The sequence below is a fragment of the Xenopus tropicalis genome, chromosome 1, assembly GCF_000004195.4.
Source record: "Xenopus tropicalis strain Nigerian chromosome 1, UCB_Xtro_10.0, whole genome shotgun sequence".
NCBI lineage: Eukaryota > Metazoa > Chordata > Amphibia > Anura > Pipidae > Xenopus > Xenopus tropicalis.
Window position 1 is genome coordinate 56849807 of NC_030677.2, and position 22432 is coordinate 56872238.

At 36.3% G+C, this 22432-nt stretch overlaps 1 protein-coding gene across 1 annotated transcript in view; it reads left to right on the forward strand.

The window, feature by feature from the left end:
* Positions 1–22432, forward strand: part of lrba (LPS-responsive vesicle trafficking, beach and anchor containing) — a 341818-nt gene that overhangs the window by 277055 nt on the left and 42331 nt on the right. The window contains exons 47-49 of the mRNA XM_002933499.5: positions 9330–9497; positions 18420–18509; positions 22008–22185. Of these exons, the coding sequence (XP_002933545.3) occupies positions 9330–9497; positions 18420–18509; positions 22008–22185 (436 nt within the window). The remainder of the gene's footprint in view (positions 1–9329; positions 9498–18419; positions 18510–22007; positions 22186–22432) is intronic.

Genomic DNA, 22432 nt, shown 5'->3' on the forward strand with positions numbered 1-22432 from the left:
TGCATAAATTGCTTTTCAGCAGCTGGTAGTAGTTTATATTTTTCCCTTTCCCTGGTCTTGTGCTTATATGGTTTACCAAGAGGCAACAGCAAAATGATTAAGGTCTAGCTCGCACAGAGACTTTGTTGTGTTGTCCGTCAGTCAGTTGGTCATACTAGTCAGGGAATTGTCTCCTATTGAGTTGTATAGGAATTGCATGGTTTGCATACCATATATGATGTTGGCCATGCCATACAACTGTATTTCCATTTGCTCTGTATGGAGCTGCATATGGAAGCTGTTGTTCAGTTGATTTCCATGTAATTGTTCCGGGAAAGCTGCATTCTTAAAATACTTGATCCCATAGAACCACTTGATTCGATTATCTTTCTAATTTTAAACACAGTAGCATAGAAGTTTGCAGTATAAATATACTTGGGCTGTTTCTGTCAATTTTATTCTTGTCCAATAGATTCCTCTGACCTGGTCTTAAAATTACTAAATTAGATGGCTTTTAATTGTGCAGGTTTGAAATTCTGTGTTTGCGCCATTTGTTTACTGTCTTTCAGTTGCTGTGTTGAGGGGCGAATGACCAGATCTGTTTCTAGTCCTATTTAGTGTCCCATGTGTATGGTCACATTGGCCAGAGATCCCATGTTCATTGTATCTGCCTGTTTATGGACATGTAAAGATCTATGGGAATAAATTGGATTTGAAACGTGCAATGTAAAGCTACAATAGCTGTAGTTTATATGATGTTCATTTATATACTGTATAGTTGTGTTTTACCTTTATCCCATTCTGTCCTATTTTCAAGACCATACTCATGCATAAACATGTATGGAATATATGATTGCACTTTTTTTTCTACCTCAAATTGGCTTTAAAATGCTGATGTTTGAATTCAGCTCTAAATGAACTCTAACTATGTTACAGATGGATTAAACATTTTTAAATTGGTTTCTATTATTTATTATAAAAGTATGGGGTCTGTTAACCAGAATGCTTGGGATCTGGAGTTTTCTGGATAAGGGTTCTTTCAGTAATTTGGATCTCCATACCCTAACTCTACTTAGTTGTGATCAAGTACAAAGTACTGTTTTATTATTGCAGAGAAAAAGGAAATCATTTTAAAAATTAGAATTATTTGCTTATAATAGAGTCTATCGGAGATGGCCTTCCCATAATTCAGAACTTTCCGAATAACGGGTTTCGGGATAAAGGATCCTATACCTGTATTTTTTTCAAATTTCAATTTCTGTTGTGTCTCTTTGTAGCAAGCAAGTCAAAATGTTATCCCAGTTTAGTGTTGTAGAACAAAAAAACATCTAAATAAATGAAACACCACAACAAAAATGAAAACAAAGACTAAATGCAAATTGTCTTAGGCTAATACCACACCATGCATATGGCGTATATATTTTGGGCAAGCTGAAAACGATTGCTAAAAAAAATACGCGCCATATACTCCTACCTGTACCTGAACCAGAATGAATGGAATACGCGGATTTCCGCTACATGTGCCTGCACTCGAGCGTATTCCATTCATTTGGGTGCAGGCACAGGTAGCATACGATACGCGTATTTTTGGCAAGCGTTTTTCGGCTTGTCGAAAATATACGTTATACGCATGGTGTGGCATTAGCCTTAGATTATTTTTTTTACAGTTTAAGTTACATATTGGCATGAAAAGAGGCAAAAATTGTCCCTAGCTCTTATACCATTTACTACACGAGTTTTACCAAATGAAGCAGGAATTTTCCACAAGGTGGTCTTTTGCTTACTTATCATTCTGCCCTTGGAATAAGTCTGCCTTTGCATTGCTCTACTTGCTTCACCCGCAGGATGCCGAGAAGTCTAGTTAAGTAACAGCTGAAGACATACCTGATGTAGATTGCTGATTTACTGGACAACTTTAGATTTAGTGCCATTGACCTCCAGCTGTCAGTGGGCTACTTTTTAAGTTATACCAAAAGAATTTGGGTTTTTCTCTTTCAGCATCATTAAGGTAACTTACTGGAGGCCAGTTAAGTAATAGTTAAATCCCCTAAATAAAGCCGCCTGTGTATGCTCTTTGCACAGTATACATTTTACAGGAATGCATGAGGGTATGTGTCAAGGTACTGCCTGAGATGGTTTCCATCATTTTGACTTTGGATGCTGTAAGTTTTAACAGTTTTCAGATTTATATAGTTTTTGTTTGGCTGTCAAAACATTTAATTATATCATGCTCAAAGGTGTAAAGCTGTCAAATAAATCTGAGACTTAGCATAAACATTTGGTTAGCTGTAGTGCTACCACCATGCTGCAGAGAGAGGGCCATGTCCGTTTTTTCCAGCCTCTCCTGAGCCAGGATGGATCAGCAAGTTTCCATGGCCAGTTTCTTTTTTTTCTTTTTCATTTTTGTACCCCTGCAATTTCCAGCAAGATTTGCATGTAATTATATTACTTATAGTTCATAGGTTCATTTTATGTGATTTAACAGAAATAAATGCTTTTCATGCAACTGGTATTATTTTAGCCTACTGTTTCTGTTTTGTCTATACTAGTACTTTAAGGGGTATTACGCACTAAAAGTGATAATTGTGCTAAAAATGCGTTATGCCTTTTTTTAATTAAAAGAAAATTTATATTTTTGTCTCCTACATTTAACAGTTAACAACCAGCACATTAACATGTTCCAGATGGACCCCATAATTATTATAGGAGTTATGGAATAATTTGTTCACATTCTCCCTTTGTTTTCAACAAACATATTTATTGGGCCTCAGCTCAAAAATAACATAGAGATTGGACAGAGGTTGTTATGTCAGTTTTGCATGGACTGCTAATGCTAGTGCCACCCAGGGCTGTGCCAAACAGAACTTCATTTCTCTGCAAGCGGAGAAAAAGCCAATCTGCTCCTTCTTACAAATGCATGGATATCGGTGTGACAATGCATAGTTTCTCAATTTTGCAGCAAAATAGCAAAATTCATTGTCAAACCAATCCCAAAGTGCCATGTAAATATTGTGCAATTAATACATGTAAATAAGATTAAGTAAGGTTAAATCTTTAACCCACACTGATAGCCAGCTATTGGCCCCAAGTAGCAGTCACAGGGAACTAAATATTATTTAAATACAGACAAACGTTAGCATATTTTTAAGTGTTAAAACATCTGAGAGTTGTAGTCCAACAGCATTAGGTTTGTGTTCTTAAAGCAACATTGCTTTAAAATTTCCCCATGCTTCCCAGGAACAGTGACCATATGAAAGTACAAAATATTCTAGTGAGAATCCTGCCACATCTGTAAATCTGCCTCTCTGATCTTTGTTTCTGCAACTGCAGATTTAAGCATTAAAGTTGATCTTTGCTACTGAAGAATGATATCTTTTCTCCCCATCTTTGATTACAGTGTTATAAAAAGTGCTAAATATTACACAAATAATAATCTCCATATGTAAGATAACTGATAACTAACTTTTGTACAAGGTTGAACTGGGGGTGCAGGGCCCACTGCGCACCCTGGCTCTCCCCTCAGCACACGTAAGTGAAACGCGTCCAGGGGAGCGGTGACAGGGATCAGGTCTGGGCTGCCGGGGCCCATCAGGTTTTTTCCCAGTGGCCCACTCCGCCCCTGCTGACAGCATGCTGGTAAGAAGCATCCTCAATTTTATGACTCTGTAATTCCCTTTTTGGTCAGCTTCTATAGAGAACTAGAGGGCACAATGGGACAGTTTTATAGAGGGTTTAGATCCACTTTAAAACAATTATTTGGATGATTCTGCTGTTATCACCTAAGTTTCACATATTCACAATGTGATGCAGCTTGGTTTTCACTTTCCAAACTGCCCAAGTTATAAGTTAGTAAATATTTAGTAACTAATGTCCATTCTGTGAATTTTGCATACATGCCTGAATGCTTTCTTATTTTGGAACATAGGTTAGAAAAGAGGTGTCATGAAGGCTTGAGAAGTGGGTGTTCTATTACATTCCCACAGCAATGTAACAATTAAGGTTATAGGCCCTGATGTGATAATGTCATTAAATGTAGACCCCATTCCAGCAGAATTTGGGAACCCCTCATTTAAATATACATGCTGTGCCAGCTCACTGCTATTGGTAAATATTAAGTGAAGTAACAGAAAACACTGAGGGTTAAGTGAGATCTTTCTGTAGATAGGAAAATAGCCAGACAAGAAAAAACAAATTGTTCTTGTCTGTTAGAACATGTTATTATTTGGTAAATAAATGTATTTTATATAGGTTTTAATAAGGCTTTTTGCCTACTGTATTATTCTAAAAGGCTAAAATTGAAGCAAATGCGTGTTTGGTGTAACAGCTGTATACTGTGTGATTTAGCATATCTCAAGTGTTTTAGTCCCTATGCTTAGTAGATCTCATTAAGGAGCCAGATATCACTTGAAGACAGTTTGTCAAGGCTAATATGAGGCCCATGGGATTGTAATGACAATTTGAGTGCAGCTTCACGCGACAGCCTATTCATAGTCCGATTTGATTCTTAACAATTGGACTTCAGACTCTAATTTATTTTCCAATAAATCTGCTGCATTGCATAATATTGTATTTCTGTTGGATGTTTGAGTGGATTTTGTTTTTTTACAAATTTTTCTCCAAGCACACATTGTGCATAATTGATGCTGCGAGGCAGCTTTGGGAGCACTAACCATTGATTGTTTTTGTACAGTTTCAGAGTAGTAAGGGGGAAGAAATGTTGTTAGAGCCCCATTGCAATACACATATTTAATGAGTCTTAATGAGGCAATTCCTTTGTGAAGGCAAAGGGTACAATTCAAGAAGCAGATTATTTTCACATCCAGCGCAGTAAAGCTGAAGGTTATTATCCCTGGCAAGTCCCTCCCTCAGAACGCTACTGTCCCACATGTACCTATTGTTTCAGGTCAGCATTTTTCTTTATACTTAATATTCCTGCCAGCAGAAGGCTCTGCTTGCTGCATGATAATATTAGTTTTGTGATGTGTAGCTTATCACAGGGAGGATTGATACATTGCCTAGCACGTGTAACTGATCCTCCTTATATTGCTAAAATGTTACATTTTAGTAAAAAAAAATGAATAGTAGGTGATTTATGGTAGTTTTCTTTCCTCTAAGTTGTTTTGTAATAAGACCTTCTGTGAAAATATAAGAATTCCTCTTGGGTATAATTTACTGTTACATCCCATTTCACATTAAAAATGTAGCTTATTAGTTTAACAGAGCAGGAATAACAAGAAATTGCTTCCCTTCTGCTCGCATATTCCTCTGCTAAATGGTGGGGCCTGGGAGTGGCAATAATGAGTGCCAATTAACTACATTTTGATGTATAAAACCTTTTAACTTGTTTATTGTGACCTTTTTCTTCCTGTCTCTTAACACGTGGCACTTAATCTCTGTAACTGTGGATATTTATTTATTGCAATGTTTGCTGCCCCCCCCAAAAAAAAACCCCACATCTATAATATATACTGTAAATACATACAAATATATGGTTACATTGTGAAAATAATATGCCTTGTCATTCATATTTGTAATAAAGTTGGGTGGAATTTCCTTTTGTGTAGGCATAGAAATGCCTTACCCTGTGTTCTCTTTCTGCCTGGCCAGTTATAAACTTAAAAAGCCCATATTGTACGTAAGTAAGATAACAATATGAAACTGTTTTTTGCTATCATACCATTATGCTGCTTAGATTCCCAGTATCAATAATGCTTGGACCAAGGGGTTGGAATTTTCTTGGAGTTTTGTTGCATGTTGATTGGCAAGGTATATTAGTCCCTTTTATCATCTACTGCTGGCATTATAAAGAGGGTGCAAACCAAATTAATAATGTATAACCAGTGAATTATATGAAGATTACTTAGAAAATTGCCTAAAATTATTACAGAAACCACAAAATATAAGTATGAAGGCCAATTTCAAATTGTCTTAGGGGCAGATTCATGAAATCACTAGTTTGAATCCTAAATGGGATAAATTGGGATTACATATGAAAATTTCTGGAGATCGCAAATATCATGAAAATGCTTACAAAAAAATTGTATTAGTCACGATAATATCGTATTAGCGATCCTAAAGTCACGAAATTTTCGTACCGAACGATTGTAAACAGCGGGAAAACCTTTCCGATTTTTTCGTGCAAGCAACAAAAAATTAGGCGAAAATACACTCGGAGCATTCGTGTCTTAGTAAATTTGCCCCTTAAGGCACATTTACAAAAGCACGAACGCTCGAGCGTTCATGCGAACGTTCCGAGCGTATTTTCGCCTAATTTTTTTGGGCGTCCGCACGACATTTTCATACGGCGCACCACTTTTTCGTACGGCGCACGTCTTTTTCGGACGTTTGTACGAAAAAATCGGAAAGTTTTTACCACTGTTTACAATTGTTCGGTACGAAAATTTTGTGACTTTCGGATCGCCAATACGATATTATCGTGATTAATACGATTTTTTCGTAAGCATTTTTGTGATATTTGCGATCTTCCAAAATTTTTGTTTCCAATACGATTTTTTCCCATTCGTGATTCGGATTCGTGGATTAGTAAATGTGCCCCTAAGAGTAATAGGCCAGGTCTCCAAACATCCTCATTGCCCATTTCTTCACAACATATGAAACAATAGACACCAAAAAACAAACCATTTTACCATGTAACTGCTGAAAGCACAATTTTATAGCCTGCCAGAACACTCAAGAGATATCTTGCATTTGTATCTTTTTAAGCAATTACAACTAAATTAATTTTTCATGAGATTAAATGCAGAATTTTATGGATTTAATTTTGTGAGTGTATTTATTGCAGACACAGCTAGCATAGATATGTTGTTCCCCCCCCCCCCCCAAACTTCAACTTGTCTAAATGGGATGTTCCACCTTCTACACTTCACTGTTTCAAATGTTTTAACTGTGAATGACTTCAGTCACATCCTTTATCATTATACAGCAATATGTTAATAACAGCTTGCAATATATAAGGTTAATACATTTGTTCTAAATGTATTTATATTCTTTTCAGGAAACTCCAGGCTTTTCTCATTCAGTTATAATTGCAGGGCTCATAACAAGTCCCCAGTTTGGGATGTTATAGGATAGGCATGTGCTAATGCAATTTTGCCTTCAAATGGTTTTTCACTTAAGTAGCTTTCCAAAGCAAGAAACATTATGTTAAACCCAAGATATGTTTGATTGAAAGTTCTAATTAAGTGAATCTCAGAAAATTAGCCGAAATTAGCTGTCACAAAGTCACATTTAAATGAGTGATGAGATGGTGTGGTAGTAAACATTTAAATGATATAAATTGCTCTTTAAGTGTATGGTTTAATGTTTGTCATACATTAATGTGACATGAGACTGCAGTGACAATCAAGTCGCTGGCTGTAATTTGAACATATTTAGGGCTTTTGTGTCGAGTGGCGCACACAAATTAAGGCAATTGCACTTTTATGTGACAATTCTGTTTTTGCTTTTTTGTTTTTTTATCCAGCTAATGAATGAAATCAATCATTTAGTTGGGATAAGACTGACTATCGTATCTATAGTCTATTTAATTTTGTGTCAACTTTAATATCCTAGTAAAAAGCTCAGCATTTAGTGAGTTTATAATGCAGGGTATATATGAAAATTATAAGGACCTTTTTATGAAAACACTTGTGCAGCCTGCTTGTAGTCCATACTATAATTAAATGTATGAATTATACATTTCCTTGTGTTATATAGATGATATTAAATATTTATTGCGTTCCATACATTTATACTGCAGAATCATTTCTCCTGTGTACTTATATTTCTCATTAACAATGCATGTGTATAAGTCATGCTTTTGTCTGTGCAAGTTTAAAAATTGATATTGCTGTGTACATTCCAAATCTGCCACTTCTTTGGGACAACCCAGTTGTGTAACTTTTTAATTTGCATACAGAGCTTGGCAAATCATAATAATCTTGGAACTGTATGGAACATATCCAGCAGATTACATTTTTTTTTGTCCATATTTAGCTGGCATCTATATTTTAATACTTGGTGTGTGTATTCACATGCTTTATCGAATACTTAAACATTAACGTTATAAAACTTGAATTATTCTAATGTATATATAGTGCACCTTAAATGTTATGAAGTAACAAAATATCTTATCAAATTCCACATGTATTTACACCTGGCATAGGCCAGTTTTCTCATTTAGTTGTTAATCAGGACCCTGTAATCTACTGGGTCAAGTAAAAGGTGGAATATGGATTTCTATACAACGCCGGATTTTTTATTTACGGTACCCAGAGGCCACCCATTTGCTCAGGATTGCGCACAAGCGCATACTTTTATCTTGCATAAGGAGCACGCACTGAAAACTTCATCGTGCCTAGACCCCAGTGCTCTGTATACGAGCAAGTTTAGGTGCGGCTGGGCAGCATTCAGCCCTTAAATTTGTGCTGCCCTAGGCCCAGGCCTGTTTCTATATAGTTAAATGGGATCCCCCAGTTTGATCAAAACAAGAACATAAAGAACCAAGACATACAATTAGATACACAGAAATGCACAATTGTAACAGTATATTGGTTTATTATTTTTATACAGTAGAATAAAACTGCTGAAGAGGAAATAACCAATAGTTGAACAATAGTGAGTCTGCTCTTTATCCAGTCTATAAAACGTTTAAGTTTTGCAATTTTAGATTATTTATAATGTGCTTCCAGTGGCATATTTTGCTTCCTGAACTCAAATGGCCACTTGTAGATCATGTTAGGGTTTGTAATGGCAGTACACCTAATATCAGTCTGAGGACTTTACCACCATAAAGAAGTTATGGATTACTTTAATATTAGATTGTGTGTTAGATTGATTAATTATGAATGAGCATCAACACTGCAGAAATTTTATTTCAGAGAATGAAAGGGACTGAATGTAGTATGATTCTGTGAAGGGAACCACAAGGTGGAGGGAGTAGAAAGCAATACTGAATGTCCAGTAAAATCAGGCAACATAACTGCATAGATTGCCTTTTTAGGCGGCATATATAAGGGGATCTGCTGCTTAAACCTGCATGTTTAAAAGCATATGAAATTGATGTAGGTAGGACGTAATGTGTTTTATACACTCGGCTATAGTGATTCTGTATCAAAAAAATCTCCTAGCTAATCGGTGATTATTTGTGTACCAGTTTATTTATGAATATGTCCAATGAACTGAAGTTGGTTATGTTTTATACATCTGTATTATTCTTAAGAAAAGTGCGGATGGCAAATTTTGGGCAGCTAAGGTAGGTTTGAGTCTAAAAACCCATGTTACCATTACATCACCTGAAATAAGTTTTTTAAAAGAAATATAATGATAAACTTACATTTGTTTTATCACAGGCCTTGGAAAGTGAATTTGTTTCCTGCCAGCTCCACCAATGGATTGATCTTATTTTTGGCTACAAACAGCAAGGACCAGAAGCAGTAAGAGCTCTAAATATGTTTTACTACCTGACGTATGAAGGGGCTGTCAATCTCAGTTCAATTACTGATCCTGTTTTGAGAGAGGTATGTACTCTTAGGATCCTGTCTGGATTTACAGGTCACAAATACTCTGTAAACACTGTTACCTTTTTTTTTTTTTACTTGCCAGTGCCTGGCTGTCAGAGGGCAAAATGTGTTGTAATTTATCACCATTTTGTGTATGATAAGCTATAATAGCAGATATATTTATAATTTACCATTTAATCTTCTCAAATAGAAAATATGTATATTTCATCTATGTGCATTGTCTGAATTATTATTGGCATGGTTATTATGAAAAGAACCGAATAAAACAAAGCAGGCCTAAAAATGGCAGACACCCAGCATAGCTGAGATGGAAGCTGAAGGTATGTTCCTTTAGTCTCAGCATATTATTAGATTTTTGTCACTTTTAAAAGTCTAATGAAACATACAGTATGATAAATATGCTATTTTGACCAGCAAGCAGTAGTGCAGTTGTGCATGAATGTTGATGAATGTCAACATGACAAGGGCATGACAAGTTGGAAAAATCCAGTTGCTCCTGGAGAACAGAACAAAACCCCCTTTTGGTGTGATTGTGGATGCTAAATCTGCAATGGGCGCGATTTTAATAGATAACTGATATAGAGAAATGTTTTGGAAATTTCTATGGCGGTTACTAAATTATTACTATAAATAGTAATATGTATTTCAGAAGAAGGCAGTAAGTGTTTCCAGATGCTGCACATTTATATTTCTTTAGTTCCTGTAAGTAAAATCACTTTTGCACCCCATGCCGGTGCAGGGATATAACTTTAACTGTCAACAGGATATTGGAAAGGTTTATACTTTGTGTGAAGGATGTACACCCAAAGTGGTTATAATTCAGTATGGCCTATAGAATGTTGCTTATCACTGTGCAAGTGAAATATTATAAACCCAATAACAGACAGTGATGATAGAGTTTGCTTTGTAAGGAACCATTTTATGGAACTATTGTTCAACTAGAATAGAATTGTGACACGTAGAAAGCCAAATCCCAACTGTCAAAGAAACATACTCAGCAGTTACAAGTTCTTGCCCTATAACTCTGCATGACTCTGCATTCCAGTAGCAAATCTAATACATAACCCCAGCAAAAGCATTTAGTTCTTCCTTCCTAAACAGTATTTCATGATAGAAGTTAAAGGCTTCGCTAAATCCTAATACCGATCTAGAGCAGCACCTTGCCATGAATCTCCCATGAAGTATAAACAGTATCAGCCTAGCATTGTTAACATTAACTAGATAGTTTATAAAATAGGCTGCATGACGTTAAATTAAAAATACATAGCTAGCATAGTTATAATAACATGGAAAGGCAGTAGGTGCAGCTCTAGTAAAATATAAGGGAGCTCTTCTGACCTTTGGCTGTGAACCCCATTCTCAGTGGAATACAATATGTAGGTTTAGAAACAAGTTATGTGGTCTTTGCATCATTTAAGGTTTAATAGTTTGTAACATCAGAAATTATCTTGGTATATTTAGTGATAAATATTATTTGCAATCTTCTATTTTAAAACTGTTTTGCATTTTATGTGGAGAAAGACTTACGCACCCATATAGAGGTAGTGACAGAAAGTCTGGTTTGTACTGGAAACATGCCTCAGTCTTGAAGGTTTTTCTTGGATATATGTGGTTTAATAATATCCTCTTAAATGGGGCTATTTTATTCAAAGCAGCTTGAATTCTATGTTTGGCTTACCTGTTAGTTTGGGCATGCTTTATTCAGGGCTATATACTGTAATTAACTGTTCAAATAAATCTTCTTAAAACCTTCTTATGTTTTACCTGTTATCCAAGGGAGTCACGGGCAAGGGAATGTTGAACCTGTAGCACCCCAGAATTAAAGCAAGCCAAAACGATTATGTCCCATACAGTAGTTCCATAGAGCCAATTGCCAGTGAAGCCACAATACAATTCATTGATTTAATGAATGAATTGGATGTTTTTTGTTCTGTTTTTATGGTGTCTGTCTTGGAAATAACTATTTTCTCTAATGCCCCAAGCTAAATCTAATCTGGACATGCATTAAAGGGATGTATCTTCAAGTAATGTGGGGACATTAAATATTAATAATAAAATTAATGTTGCTATTTTTTCTGTTTCTTTATCCAGAATATAAAATTTACCATCAGTATGTCTTAATTTCCACTGCTTCAGGGGGAATTCTAGTTTTCAATCTATTTGTTAATCTTAATACAGGGGTGCAGCTTACACAGAAGCTGCAGGGGTGCCATGGCGGATAGAGGTCCCAGAGGGGCTCTGACTAATATGTAGCTTTAGTGTGCACGTGTGAAAATGATTATACGTCCCTGCATTATGAGGGATTTTGTTATCTGTTACTTAGAAATCCTTTGTTTTATCAAGCATTGCATGTGAATCCTGAGTACTTGAAGATGGTGTGTTTTTCTGGCATTTTGGTGCTGCTTACCAGTAGCTCCACCTTCATCCCACCACTCATAGAAACGGGTTTGGGTACTAGTGGGTTGTTTTTCCTTTTTTTTGGTTCTGTGTTAAGATAGAGTGGTTGTTATGTATAAAATCAGCAGTTCAGAATAACATATGTCTTATATTTGGGAGTTTTTTTTAGAAGAGTTACCAAGACAAAAGTTTAATTAGTAATAATCTGGGTTGCTTTATGATTTTAAATAAGCACTAACCAAATGTGGGCCATACATGCTGTTCTAAGTTTTCACAAATTGAATGGACTGGATGCAACCATGCAGATATAAAAGTGAATTATAATAATAATGAGCACATTTCTTTGACTTGTACAGTTCAGCATGACGTACACTAGACTAGGAAGAGCACACTCTGATTTTATCCACTGTAAAAAGCAATACTAAGCCTGCACACAAAAAGGATTTGTATTGTACTTTTATTTGTACTATTAGAATTGCTTTTCTTGATTTGAATATTTCCAAATCAGCCTGTTGCTTATAAATATTTTTTGTTTATGCTACATTCTGCATTGTCTTACTCTGCAGAACATGCAACAAAGACTGAAAGATACTTGCATAGTTAAGTAAGGAAAAAAGTCCATCAAGTTCAACTCCTCCAAACCAACCCCTGTGCACATATATACACAAATGAAAAACTATGCTAAGATAATAGGAATTTGCATTGTTTGGCATTGCTACAAAGGGTCCAGGCATCATTGAAACCATACAGCAATCTTTTCACTCCATACAATTATAAGTGAAAAGTCTATGTCATGATAATTTAGATCAAGACCTAGTTATTTTGGTTACACCCATTTAGGTGACTTCTAGGCTACATTCCCTTCCCACAAGGACCTGTCATTGATTTACCCAACCAAATAATACCCAGAAAGGTTTGGTGTTTCACTCTAACTTTAGAGATACACGGTTATTTGTGTTGCAAAACACTGTGCAAAGTACAAAAATAGAGGCTAGCCCTTGAATAGATAACTGAGGCTAGCCCCTTGAATAGAGCCCTGCCTATGATAGATGTGCCCCCTAACTTTTAAATCTTTTAGATGAGCAAGTTAGGTGGCCGCAGGGGGTGCATGCTATAGGGGGACCCTGTCCATAGGGCAGGAAGTGAGGTCAGGGCTTACCTGCACCACCTGGCACTGGGCTTTGCTCGCTGGATTGCTCGGGATTTTCCCTTGGGCACAAGTGCTTATTAGATGAGCAATAGGAGACACACTGCTCACTGGGGAAATATAAAGGACTCCTATAGGGTATGTTTAATAAGCTTGGTGTATGTTTTAAAAACTATTTTTTTGCATAGTGAAACACATTCACATTTTCCGTGGTTTTGAAGTTATTTAAAAATGTAATTGCTATTAAAGCCAGTATCTGTGTGTTTACATTTTCTGCACTCCTGGCTTTGACTCCTAAAACAATGTTGCACGCCAGCTGATAAAAACTCATTGACAGATCTGAAAGAGACTCGACTGTTATATTGTTTTAAGAATTATCAGACAATTGCAAATGTTAAATTGTGTTGAAAAGTTGCTTACAATTCAGTTTCTTACACTATGCAAAGAAAAAAAAAAAGTTTTTGGGTGGAGGACTCCTTTAAGCATACAAGCTGGTTAAAAGGTTTTTTTTTTTAATTTGAGCAGCAGGTGAGCTTTGTTTGTTTGCTGAAATATTTGAAAAATAAATTAACCCAGACTAAACAACCTGGAAAAAATATTCTTGTATAGCTAGTCCCTGCATGGAAGATGATTTACACCATCATATTGCAGATACATACAGGTATCGGATCTCATATCCAGAATGCACGGGGCTTAGGATTTCCAGATAAGGGGCCTTTCTGTTATTTGGATCACCGTACCTTGACTGCTAAATATAATTTAAGATATTTAGGTTCCACACTGCCTTGTCTTTATTTAGCTGTAATTTTTAGTTAGTTTAGTTAAAGTTGTAAGTATCTGGACGTTTTGAATGCCATCTCTTTTATAACATTTATTTAATGTCTTCTATTCCTGCTTTCTTTTGATGGTCCGTTGTTGTTTTTGCTCAATAGCCAAAGCAGTAAGTGTTGCAAACGAGTACTACAACCCTATTGATGCAGATACTGTTTGAAATTATCCATGAACTCATTGCCTCTGAATGTTATTGAGTGACATTTGTTTCTGTTGCTCATGTCTGTCTTGACTGGCTGGTTTGTCTCAGATTGGCATTTGGGATTATATTTCAGCAGACCCACAGATGTAAGTCATGAACAAAGCTGGTCTACGTCTTTTTGTTTAACTGTATCCTATCTGGACGAGACATTGTCTTATGGATTTTCATTATTATAGCTTTCAATGCTTGCTTCCATTGCTTAGTGGGTTAAAATGCATGGAATGTTTAGCCCTATCTGACAGGCTGCTAGAAGGCCTGATGGGGGGGAAAAAAAGCTTTTCACTTCTTTTTTTAGACAATACCTTCCTGGTTTATCTCCAAGGCAGTACTGGAATTAGATTTAATAGCATCATTCCAAAGAAAGGTTCTTCAAATCTGTTCCTCAAAAGTGGAAATACATTATGTTTGTATTTTTCTAAGGGGGATGCTGCAGGTATTGTTTCATACAGACCAAAGAATTTATGAGTTCTGCTAAGGCTCCAGGAACTAAATTGCTGCATAGGCTTTGCTAGTGCTAAAATAAAAGGGGAGAGGACAAGAACAAGGGAATGTGTATTTAGGGAGAGATACTGTTTGAATAGTAAATGAAATTTTTTAATGTTTGTGTAGTGAATATTCTGAATGAGAACAGAAGATGAAAATGGAGGCTGGAGTTGAGGACCAAAGCAGAACTAGATTCCCACTGGTCCAGTTGCAACCATCTCCATGAGGAGCAGCCTGGATACAATCCCCCCATCCCCTAGTAGTTATGCCAGTGGTTGAGGATAACAGAAGTTATAGGAATTTGAATAGATGACTACAGTCCCTGCCCATGTGGAGCTTACAATCTAATTTTCCAACTCATGTACTGAGTGTTTATGCATTCACCTTCACTCATTATGGTTAATGTCATCACAAACTAATTACTGTAACTATTTTTAGGCAATTCGACATGGAGTAAATAATTTTTTTTTTGTAAAAGAAAGATCCTTGTGAGTAAATTATGAACACATTAAATGAAAGCATGTGTTTCCTAAAAAAAGTTACTTCGGTAGCTTGTACTTGATGATAACTAAGCGTCATGAATCCATATTGTCGTTAAACAATGCTACAGGGTTACTTGAATGATTTTTAGCAGACGTAAGGTATGGCGATTCAAATTATGGAAATAAGGGATTATTTAGGAGCACTAGGAATTCTCCTAAATTTGTTGTTGGCAGATTACCTCAGCCAAAGCACCTCCACTCATCACTAAATGCAGAGAACTAGAGTTAACAGTTCACATTAATAGAGCAATCTTTGCCATATTGGGGGGGGGGGGGGAGGGGGTCAGTGAACCTTAGTGTATCAGGTTCAAAATAGGCCACTCCCATCCCTTCAGAAAACTGATCAGAGAGACAGAAGAAGGACTGATTTAACAGGTATTAAAAGTAGCTTTTACAGTGGCCTTTTTACTTTTTTTCTGGAGAATGGATTTTCTGACAAGATGAGAGGATTGTTGGTGGTTTAATAACTGGAAATGAACAGCTCCACAATCTTTGCTTTAGTTGTACTTAAGAGACTGAATAGCCATAAGGCTTTTATACATATTGCACATTAAAAAAACAACACTTTTCTGAATTAATACAAGTTGTTTTCTTTTTATTCTCATTTGCAAAATGAGTGGTTCTCTAGAATGTATGGATAATGATGGTAATAAAAAGTCTCTACATGAGGTTTTGCACTTTCCCATTACAATCTTTCTGCTTTTTCTCCATTCTAAGCTTAAGTTCTATCAGACACATTCTCAAAAAAATCAATTTCAAGTCTTACTGTGTCTGCAAAGGAAAGGAGTAACAACCATCTGTTTTTACCTTAACTGCATCCATATGTGTTACGTACCGTATTCCACAAGCCCCTTCTTTATGTTCTTCCAACCCTTATAGGGCTGCTAAGATAAATGCATTGCTCTATAAACATACACATTTTCTCTAATATACCTTATAGATTTCATGAATTTAATGGTAAGGCTTTGAATTCACATTTTTCTATAAAAATATATGTAGCTTATAGAGAGCTCTTGTCTCTGAATAAAACAAGGGAGTCTGTGAAAGAGTATCCCATTTCGAACATCGCTGCATTATCTGCAGCACAAATCACATTCTTGCTTTGTTCTGTTTCAACCCTATGGGAATAATGGTGGTAACTAAGTGAGAAGTGGTACATGTATGGGATCTAGTATCTAGAATGTCTGGCACCTCAGGTTATCCTGGTTAACAACAGGAAATAAACCCCATAGGATTGTTTTTTTTTTACCAATATGGATTCATGCTGGTTATTTAGGAGAAAATAGTAGTGGAGCACCACAAGGATAAAAATAAAAATCAGTCTTTATTCCATCATCAGTAAAAGGCAAATGTAAATCCAAATGAACCTACGCTTTATACGTAAGTAAAGCGTAGTTTTACTTACAAGTAAGTAAAAAGTTGTGCCCAGATATTTGGGGTTACAAGAAAGTAAAAATAAAAGTTAAAGGCCATAGTAGACTGGTGTCTTGTTACCCTCCTAGGGAATCACCTCTCCTGCAGGCAACAAAGGCCCCGAAAATACCTCTGCCCTGATATGAACTGAAATTGCTGCATGTAAAGCAATTCATATACAGTGAACCTGCGTAACTACACAAAGGCATTTTTGCACAATTTTACATGCTGCAACTTTAGTTCATACTAAGACAAAAGGTATTTTTGGAGGTTATTTATGCAGGCAACAAAGCACCCCTTCATCTATCACCCTAAAGTTTCTAAAGCTATTGGTGCTGTTGGGTGGGGATATATTAACTTTATCCCTTATCTTATACACAGTATTTTCTGCACATCACTTAAATTAAGGATGATTATCATTCCCATTAGGTCCCATGCTGTTTTTTTGAGTCTCTCCTTTTACTTCCAAACACTCCTGACAACATTTGACCACCCTGCAAGTCTCCTGTAGAAATGCAAGTCTAAAACCCATTACCCACCTAAAATTGTTTGCAATGGCAGATGCTGGTGGTGCATTCCCAATTGCGCTAGCATGCGTCATTGACAGTTTATTTCCCATTTATTTAAAAGGAATGTTATGTCAAATATTGGAGGGAGTTTTGACTGCTGCAATTATACCTGTAAGCAGAATGGTGTTCATTATACCTAGTGTGCCATGTACCATATTGTCACATGACTTGTTTGTGTATACTCCCATACAACAGAAAACATAACTTTAGGACTATTGATGCATTCCATTTTCTTTCAGAAATTTAGGGTTGATTGTTTAGGTCAGGGCTGTCCAACAGGAGACCCATGGGCTGGATGTGGCCCTCCAAAGGATTTTTATGGTCCCCCCCAGTCCGCTCCACTGACTTCACTATATGACATAATCATTTGCATTTAATCTGGCCCTCAAACATGCTTTATGAGATATATATATGGCTGACTACATGTAATAAATTGGGTAACTTTGGGTAACAACTTAATCTGTCTGATTTAATTGAATACAATTTACAAAATCAATTATTTTAATTGATTTAATTATTTTAAATTCTCTTTTTCCTCACTTTTGTATATTCAGCTGTGGTTTCCCTAAAACATGTTTCCAAAATTATTGCATTTAATTCAAATGGCAGATATATGTTGTTATTAGTGGTCATCATATCTACATATCATATATTAATGCCATATTCTTTCTGATCAGCTTACTACCTTAGCTTATCTTATTCCTAGATAGAAGCAAATCAAATGGATTTTGTGAGGAGCAAACCTTAGGAACTGCCACAGATGCATTGGCCTGTGCCAAAATGTCTGTTAAACACTCCAACTTTTTTTTAAAATTATTTATATAGGACTATGTTAGCTATTGTTATCATTCCATGTGCTTTAGTGTTCTTTATACCTTGCAAACTGGAAAAAGGTTGATTGCTTGCACTGATCCAACCAGTCAATTAACAGTCAAGTCAGTAGCACTGCTACATGGAAGGATAGATCCATGCTATTCTTGGTAAGCTAATAAACCTATACGTGTACTAAAATATTATCCAGCCTGATATTCCCCTTTAGAAGATAAATAGGTTTTGATGGTACCACAGTGGGATCAGCAAACGCAGATTCTTAGCTTGGCCCACACATGAACTGAAGATAAGTTTGGACAAAAGTGCCATGCTGGACATATAAGTGCATGTAACCACCTATAAAACACCATAAAGTCTCTAACAGAACAGGGTGAAAAGGTTTTGTAGTGTTTCTGAGGAAAAGAATAGATGTCTAATAACATTCTGTTATTAAATGTGTTGCTGGTCAAGTGGTGCATCAGCTCATAAGAAGCACCTTTCTAATGCATTTATTACATTTTTAAGGGAGTGGAAGCTCAAATTCGGAGTTTTGGACAAACACCTTCCCAGCTTTTAATCGAGCCGCATCCTCCCAGGAGTTCAGCTATGCAGGTGGTATGTATACTTGTAAACGTATTTGTCTTAACAGTGTCTAAGGGAAAAGCTTCTTCTGTTCTTACTCTTAAGACAATTATTTGTTTGTTTGTATTACCAAACCTTAAACAAAAGTTCCCCCCATAATAAAGGGGATGGCTTGAAATGGCTACCATTGCAGCACCAAAGTGAATTATGGGAAAGAAAGACCCACATTACCTTTTAAAGAGAATGTAAGAATACAGAACACAGGACATGATTTTTAGGTATGTTCGTCAATAGAGAAGCAATAACTCACCCTTAAGGCTCATACTCACAAGTGTTTTTTTAATGCATTCATAAATGCATGCTGAGTGCAAAAAAATGCATCATATGCTTTTGTTTATTTTTTTTAAAATACAGCTAAGGGAGTTTTTGTCAGTTCCAAATGCGGCCCTCTACTCTACTGAATTATGAACATGCGTCACACGCAAGAAAATGCAGCATGTTGCTTCTAAAAACACACAGTGCAATGCAAATGTAGTAAAACGCTACTCTAACCACTTTTGAGTACAACCAGGCAGAATATAATGGAATCAATCAGTGCATGCATTTAGGTGCACTCAAACCAGTATCTCAAGAATGCATTACGAGCCATTACAACTGTTCTTGCAGGTACTCCTACACAAAATATCCTTAAAAAGTACAAACTAAAGCATAGCACTGGAATCTGTTTTTCTGTGGCATGCATCCTTGTCTAAGGTGGTGTATGGATGCCATATGTCTTAGAACTGATAAACTTAAATCCCAATATGTAATAAAAAGCACATACCTTTGCCCTAGGTACAGTAACCCATAGAAATCGATTGATTAAAATGTTGCTTTTAAACAGGTGGCCAGTTGGTTGCTATTGGTTATTGCACCAGGTCAAACTTATCGACTTATATATCAACTGGCCTGCAAATAAACTGCCCCAACACATGGAGCACCTGATTAACTTTATTAATATGAGCCGTTGTGCTCACTGGTAATATAAAAGGTGACTAAAAGTATCTATTTATTGAACTCTCTTTTCCATAAATGGGAAGTTTCCTGTAATGCTTCATGTAATTGTAGCTATGATTAAGATGCCTTAGGATCTAGTCTTTCATGCTCTTATTTTGTTTAAAAAAAACCAAAAAACAATACTTTGTATATTTGTGAGTTAAAATGAAAACATGCATTTGTCACCAATATTAAGTTGGCAAAAACAAACAAAAATGTGTGTGGGGCTGTATCTTAAAAATACAAGAACTGTGGTAAGAAAACAGCTAAACAGACATTTGCTTTGCATTGTGCTATTGTTAGGCATTTAGTAGTAGCTCATAATGTCTTTTTTTCCTTTTCCTTTGGGCTATTATGTGCACATTTTTATTTTCACAGCAGAAATGAAAGCCATCTCGTGCTGTGTTAAGTGCACAGGCTATAATATACACCAGGTGTAGTAATTAGCAGCCACACGAAGGCTGCCTATTTGTCTGCCTCTGCTGCTCTCGCTCTATCCCCTTGTGTTTTCACACTATCACATAGCTGGATTTAATTGAGGCCACATCAGATGAGGCATTACTGACACCTTTAATTGAATGAGCATCCAGGGAGGATTAACTCATAATATTGATTGGCTTTTAGCCACTTGCTCAGAAGGGTGTCTGCATTGCTTATTAGTTGCTTTTATTTACACCTTTGTGCAAAGAGTACACACTGAAATTCATAGCACAATATGTTTTTGTAAGTACTCTTAATAACTTTTTAAACAGGTCTGATAATAAAAATGCAAATTGCGGTTTAATAGCATTTTGACAAAAAGAAATTACAAGTTTCAATTTGATGCATAAAAAGCATTGCTTTTAGTTATAATATAGGCAAACAAGTACTAAAAATGTTTATTTCTGCCATTTCTGGGTCTTACTAAAAAAAACTGACCAAACATAACTGTACATTGATCTCTTACTGCTCTTATGTAAAGGTGGATCTCCTAATTACAGGGGTTATATGAAACTGCATTCCCTGCCCCCCTGCTATTGTGAGCTAAAGCTACTGTGCCAGCAGAATGGTCAATGGATGCTTCTAAGGCATTTGGGTTGTTTTTTTTTGTTTTTTTTATGAATCAAAATATTTGTTACCACTACACTAATACAGATGTTTTCCCATTAACAAAAACAGAAGGGCTCATACTGTTTGTGGGTGGAGTTCCAATGCATTCCACTACACGGTACTACATTCATTACTATTGGTGTATACTCACTAAAGGCAGAAAAGTGAAAATACCTATTTTTTTCAGAATTCAGCATTGTTCTGTAGCACCGTATGTACAGGCCTGTAGGGATGAATAAGACTAAATAACCCATACAGTGCCTTGTGGTGGAACACATTCTAACATATGGCGACTGTTTGTGCTGTAAATTAACCAGCCCGTAACCAGTTAAAGAGCCATTGTACTTTCATTTTTTTTATCTTTGTCATCACAGTATGAGTCGTTAGCTGTATTATTATTTTATATTTAATGTCAATATTCTTTTTATATTATTATTCATATTGCTTTCTTTTTGCAAAAGTATTACTGTCTCAGCCTGCTCAGTTTGCATGCTAGCTGCTTGGAACCTTCTAGATCACCCCCCACCCCGCTTACCTTTTGTGTTATAATCCACAAACAAGGCTAGAAGGAGCAATGGCCAGCAGGTTTCTGATGGACCTCTTCATACAGCATTTTGTTTTCTTGCAGCCTGTGCAGAGAGGTGCCCTAAACCTATTTAAACATAGGTATCCAACTGTAACAAGGTTGGCCCTATAAGTATAGATGTTTATTTTCCATTTTATATTGCAGGATCAGATTTATTTTTCCCACAATGACAAATGTAAATAACAAGGTGATCTGAATAACCATATCCTTTGCTTTGTTTGCTACTAAATGCTGATACATTTAAGATTGACTATGCCAGTAATGATGATTCTCATGTGAATCTTAACAGCTTCTAAAGTCATTTATTTTGTTATAAGCAGCCAGTCCATTCAGTATAGAAACCTTCTAATTCAATACACTGAAAGACCAGGAAAATGAGCTGCCTGTGCAGTAGAGTCAAACGATTATTTTTAGAAGATTGCCATTTTCGTTTGTTTACATGTTTAAATAATTGAAAACTCTTCATTGCCATAATTGTAAATTCTGTTGTTCAGATTTTCTTTACTATTGCCTCCCTTGACCCACTGGACTATTGTACATTTTACATCCCTTTAATAAGCCTGGAATTATTACAGTATGGCCAAGTGCACATTTTACCCTCTTTTCACCCATTTCAAGGGTAGTTGTCTGTAGGTTGTTGTAGTCTGCCTGCCAGTGCTCTTCTGCTCTGTAGTTGCAGCTATGGGCTTCTCGCTTTTAATTGCCTTTTCTTTCTCTTGTCCTTTTTTTCTCCCTTTTTGCTCTTTTTTTCTGCTTTTGCTTCCCTTGTGCCCTTGTGTATGGGTTTTGTGGTGCCCACTGAAAAGTATCTCCTCCTGCAGACTCCACTGATGTTTACAGACCAAGCTCAGCATGATGTGATCATGGTCCTGAAGTTCCCGTCCAACTCGCCAATCACTCACGTTGCAGCCAACACCCAACCTGGGCTGGCTACTCCTGCCGCAATTACTGTCACTGCAAACAGACTCTTTGCTGTAAATAAATGGCACGGTCTTCCCGGTAAGTTAACAAAGATTTTAAGTATAATAATAAATACTGCCATCCTATTTGTATTTATTTTTATGGGTTAAGATGGTAGGCAGCACTCCATAGAGAGAGGGCAAGATAAGTTAAGGGGTTTAATAAATACTACTTAAAGGACATGTAAAGCCTACATTTGCCTACAGTGTATATCAGTTGGGCACGTCTCCCCCACCTAAATGGCATCATATGTACTGCATATATCCCCTCCGCTTGCCAGCACCAT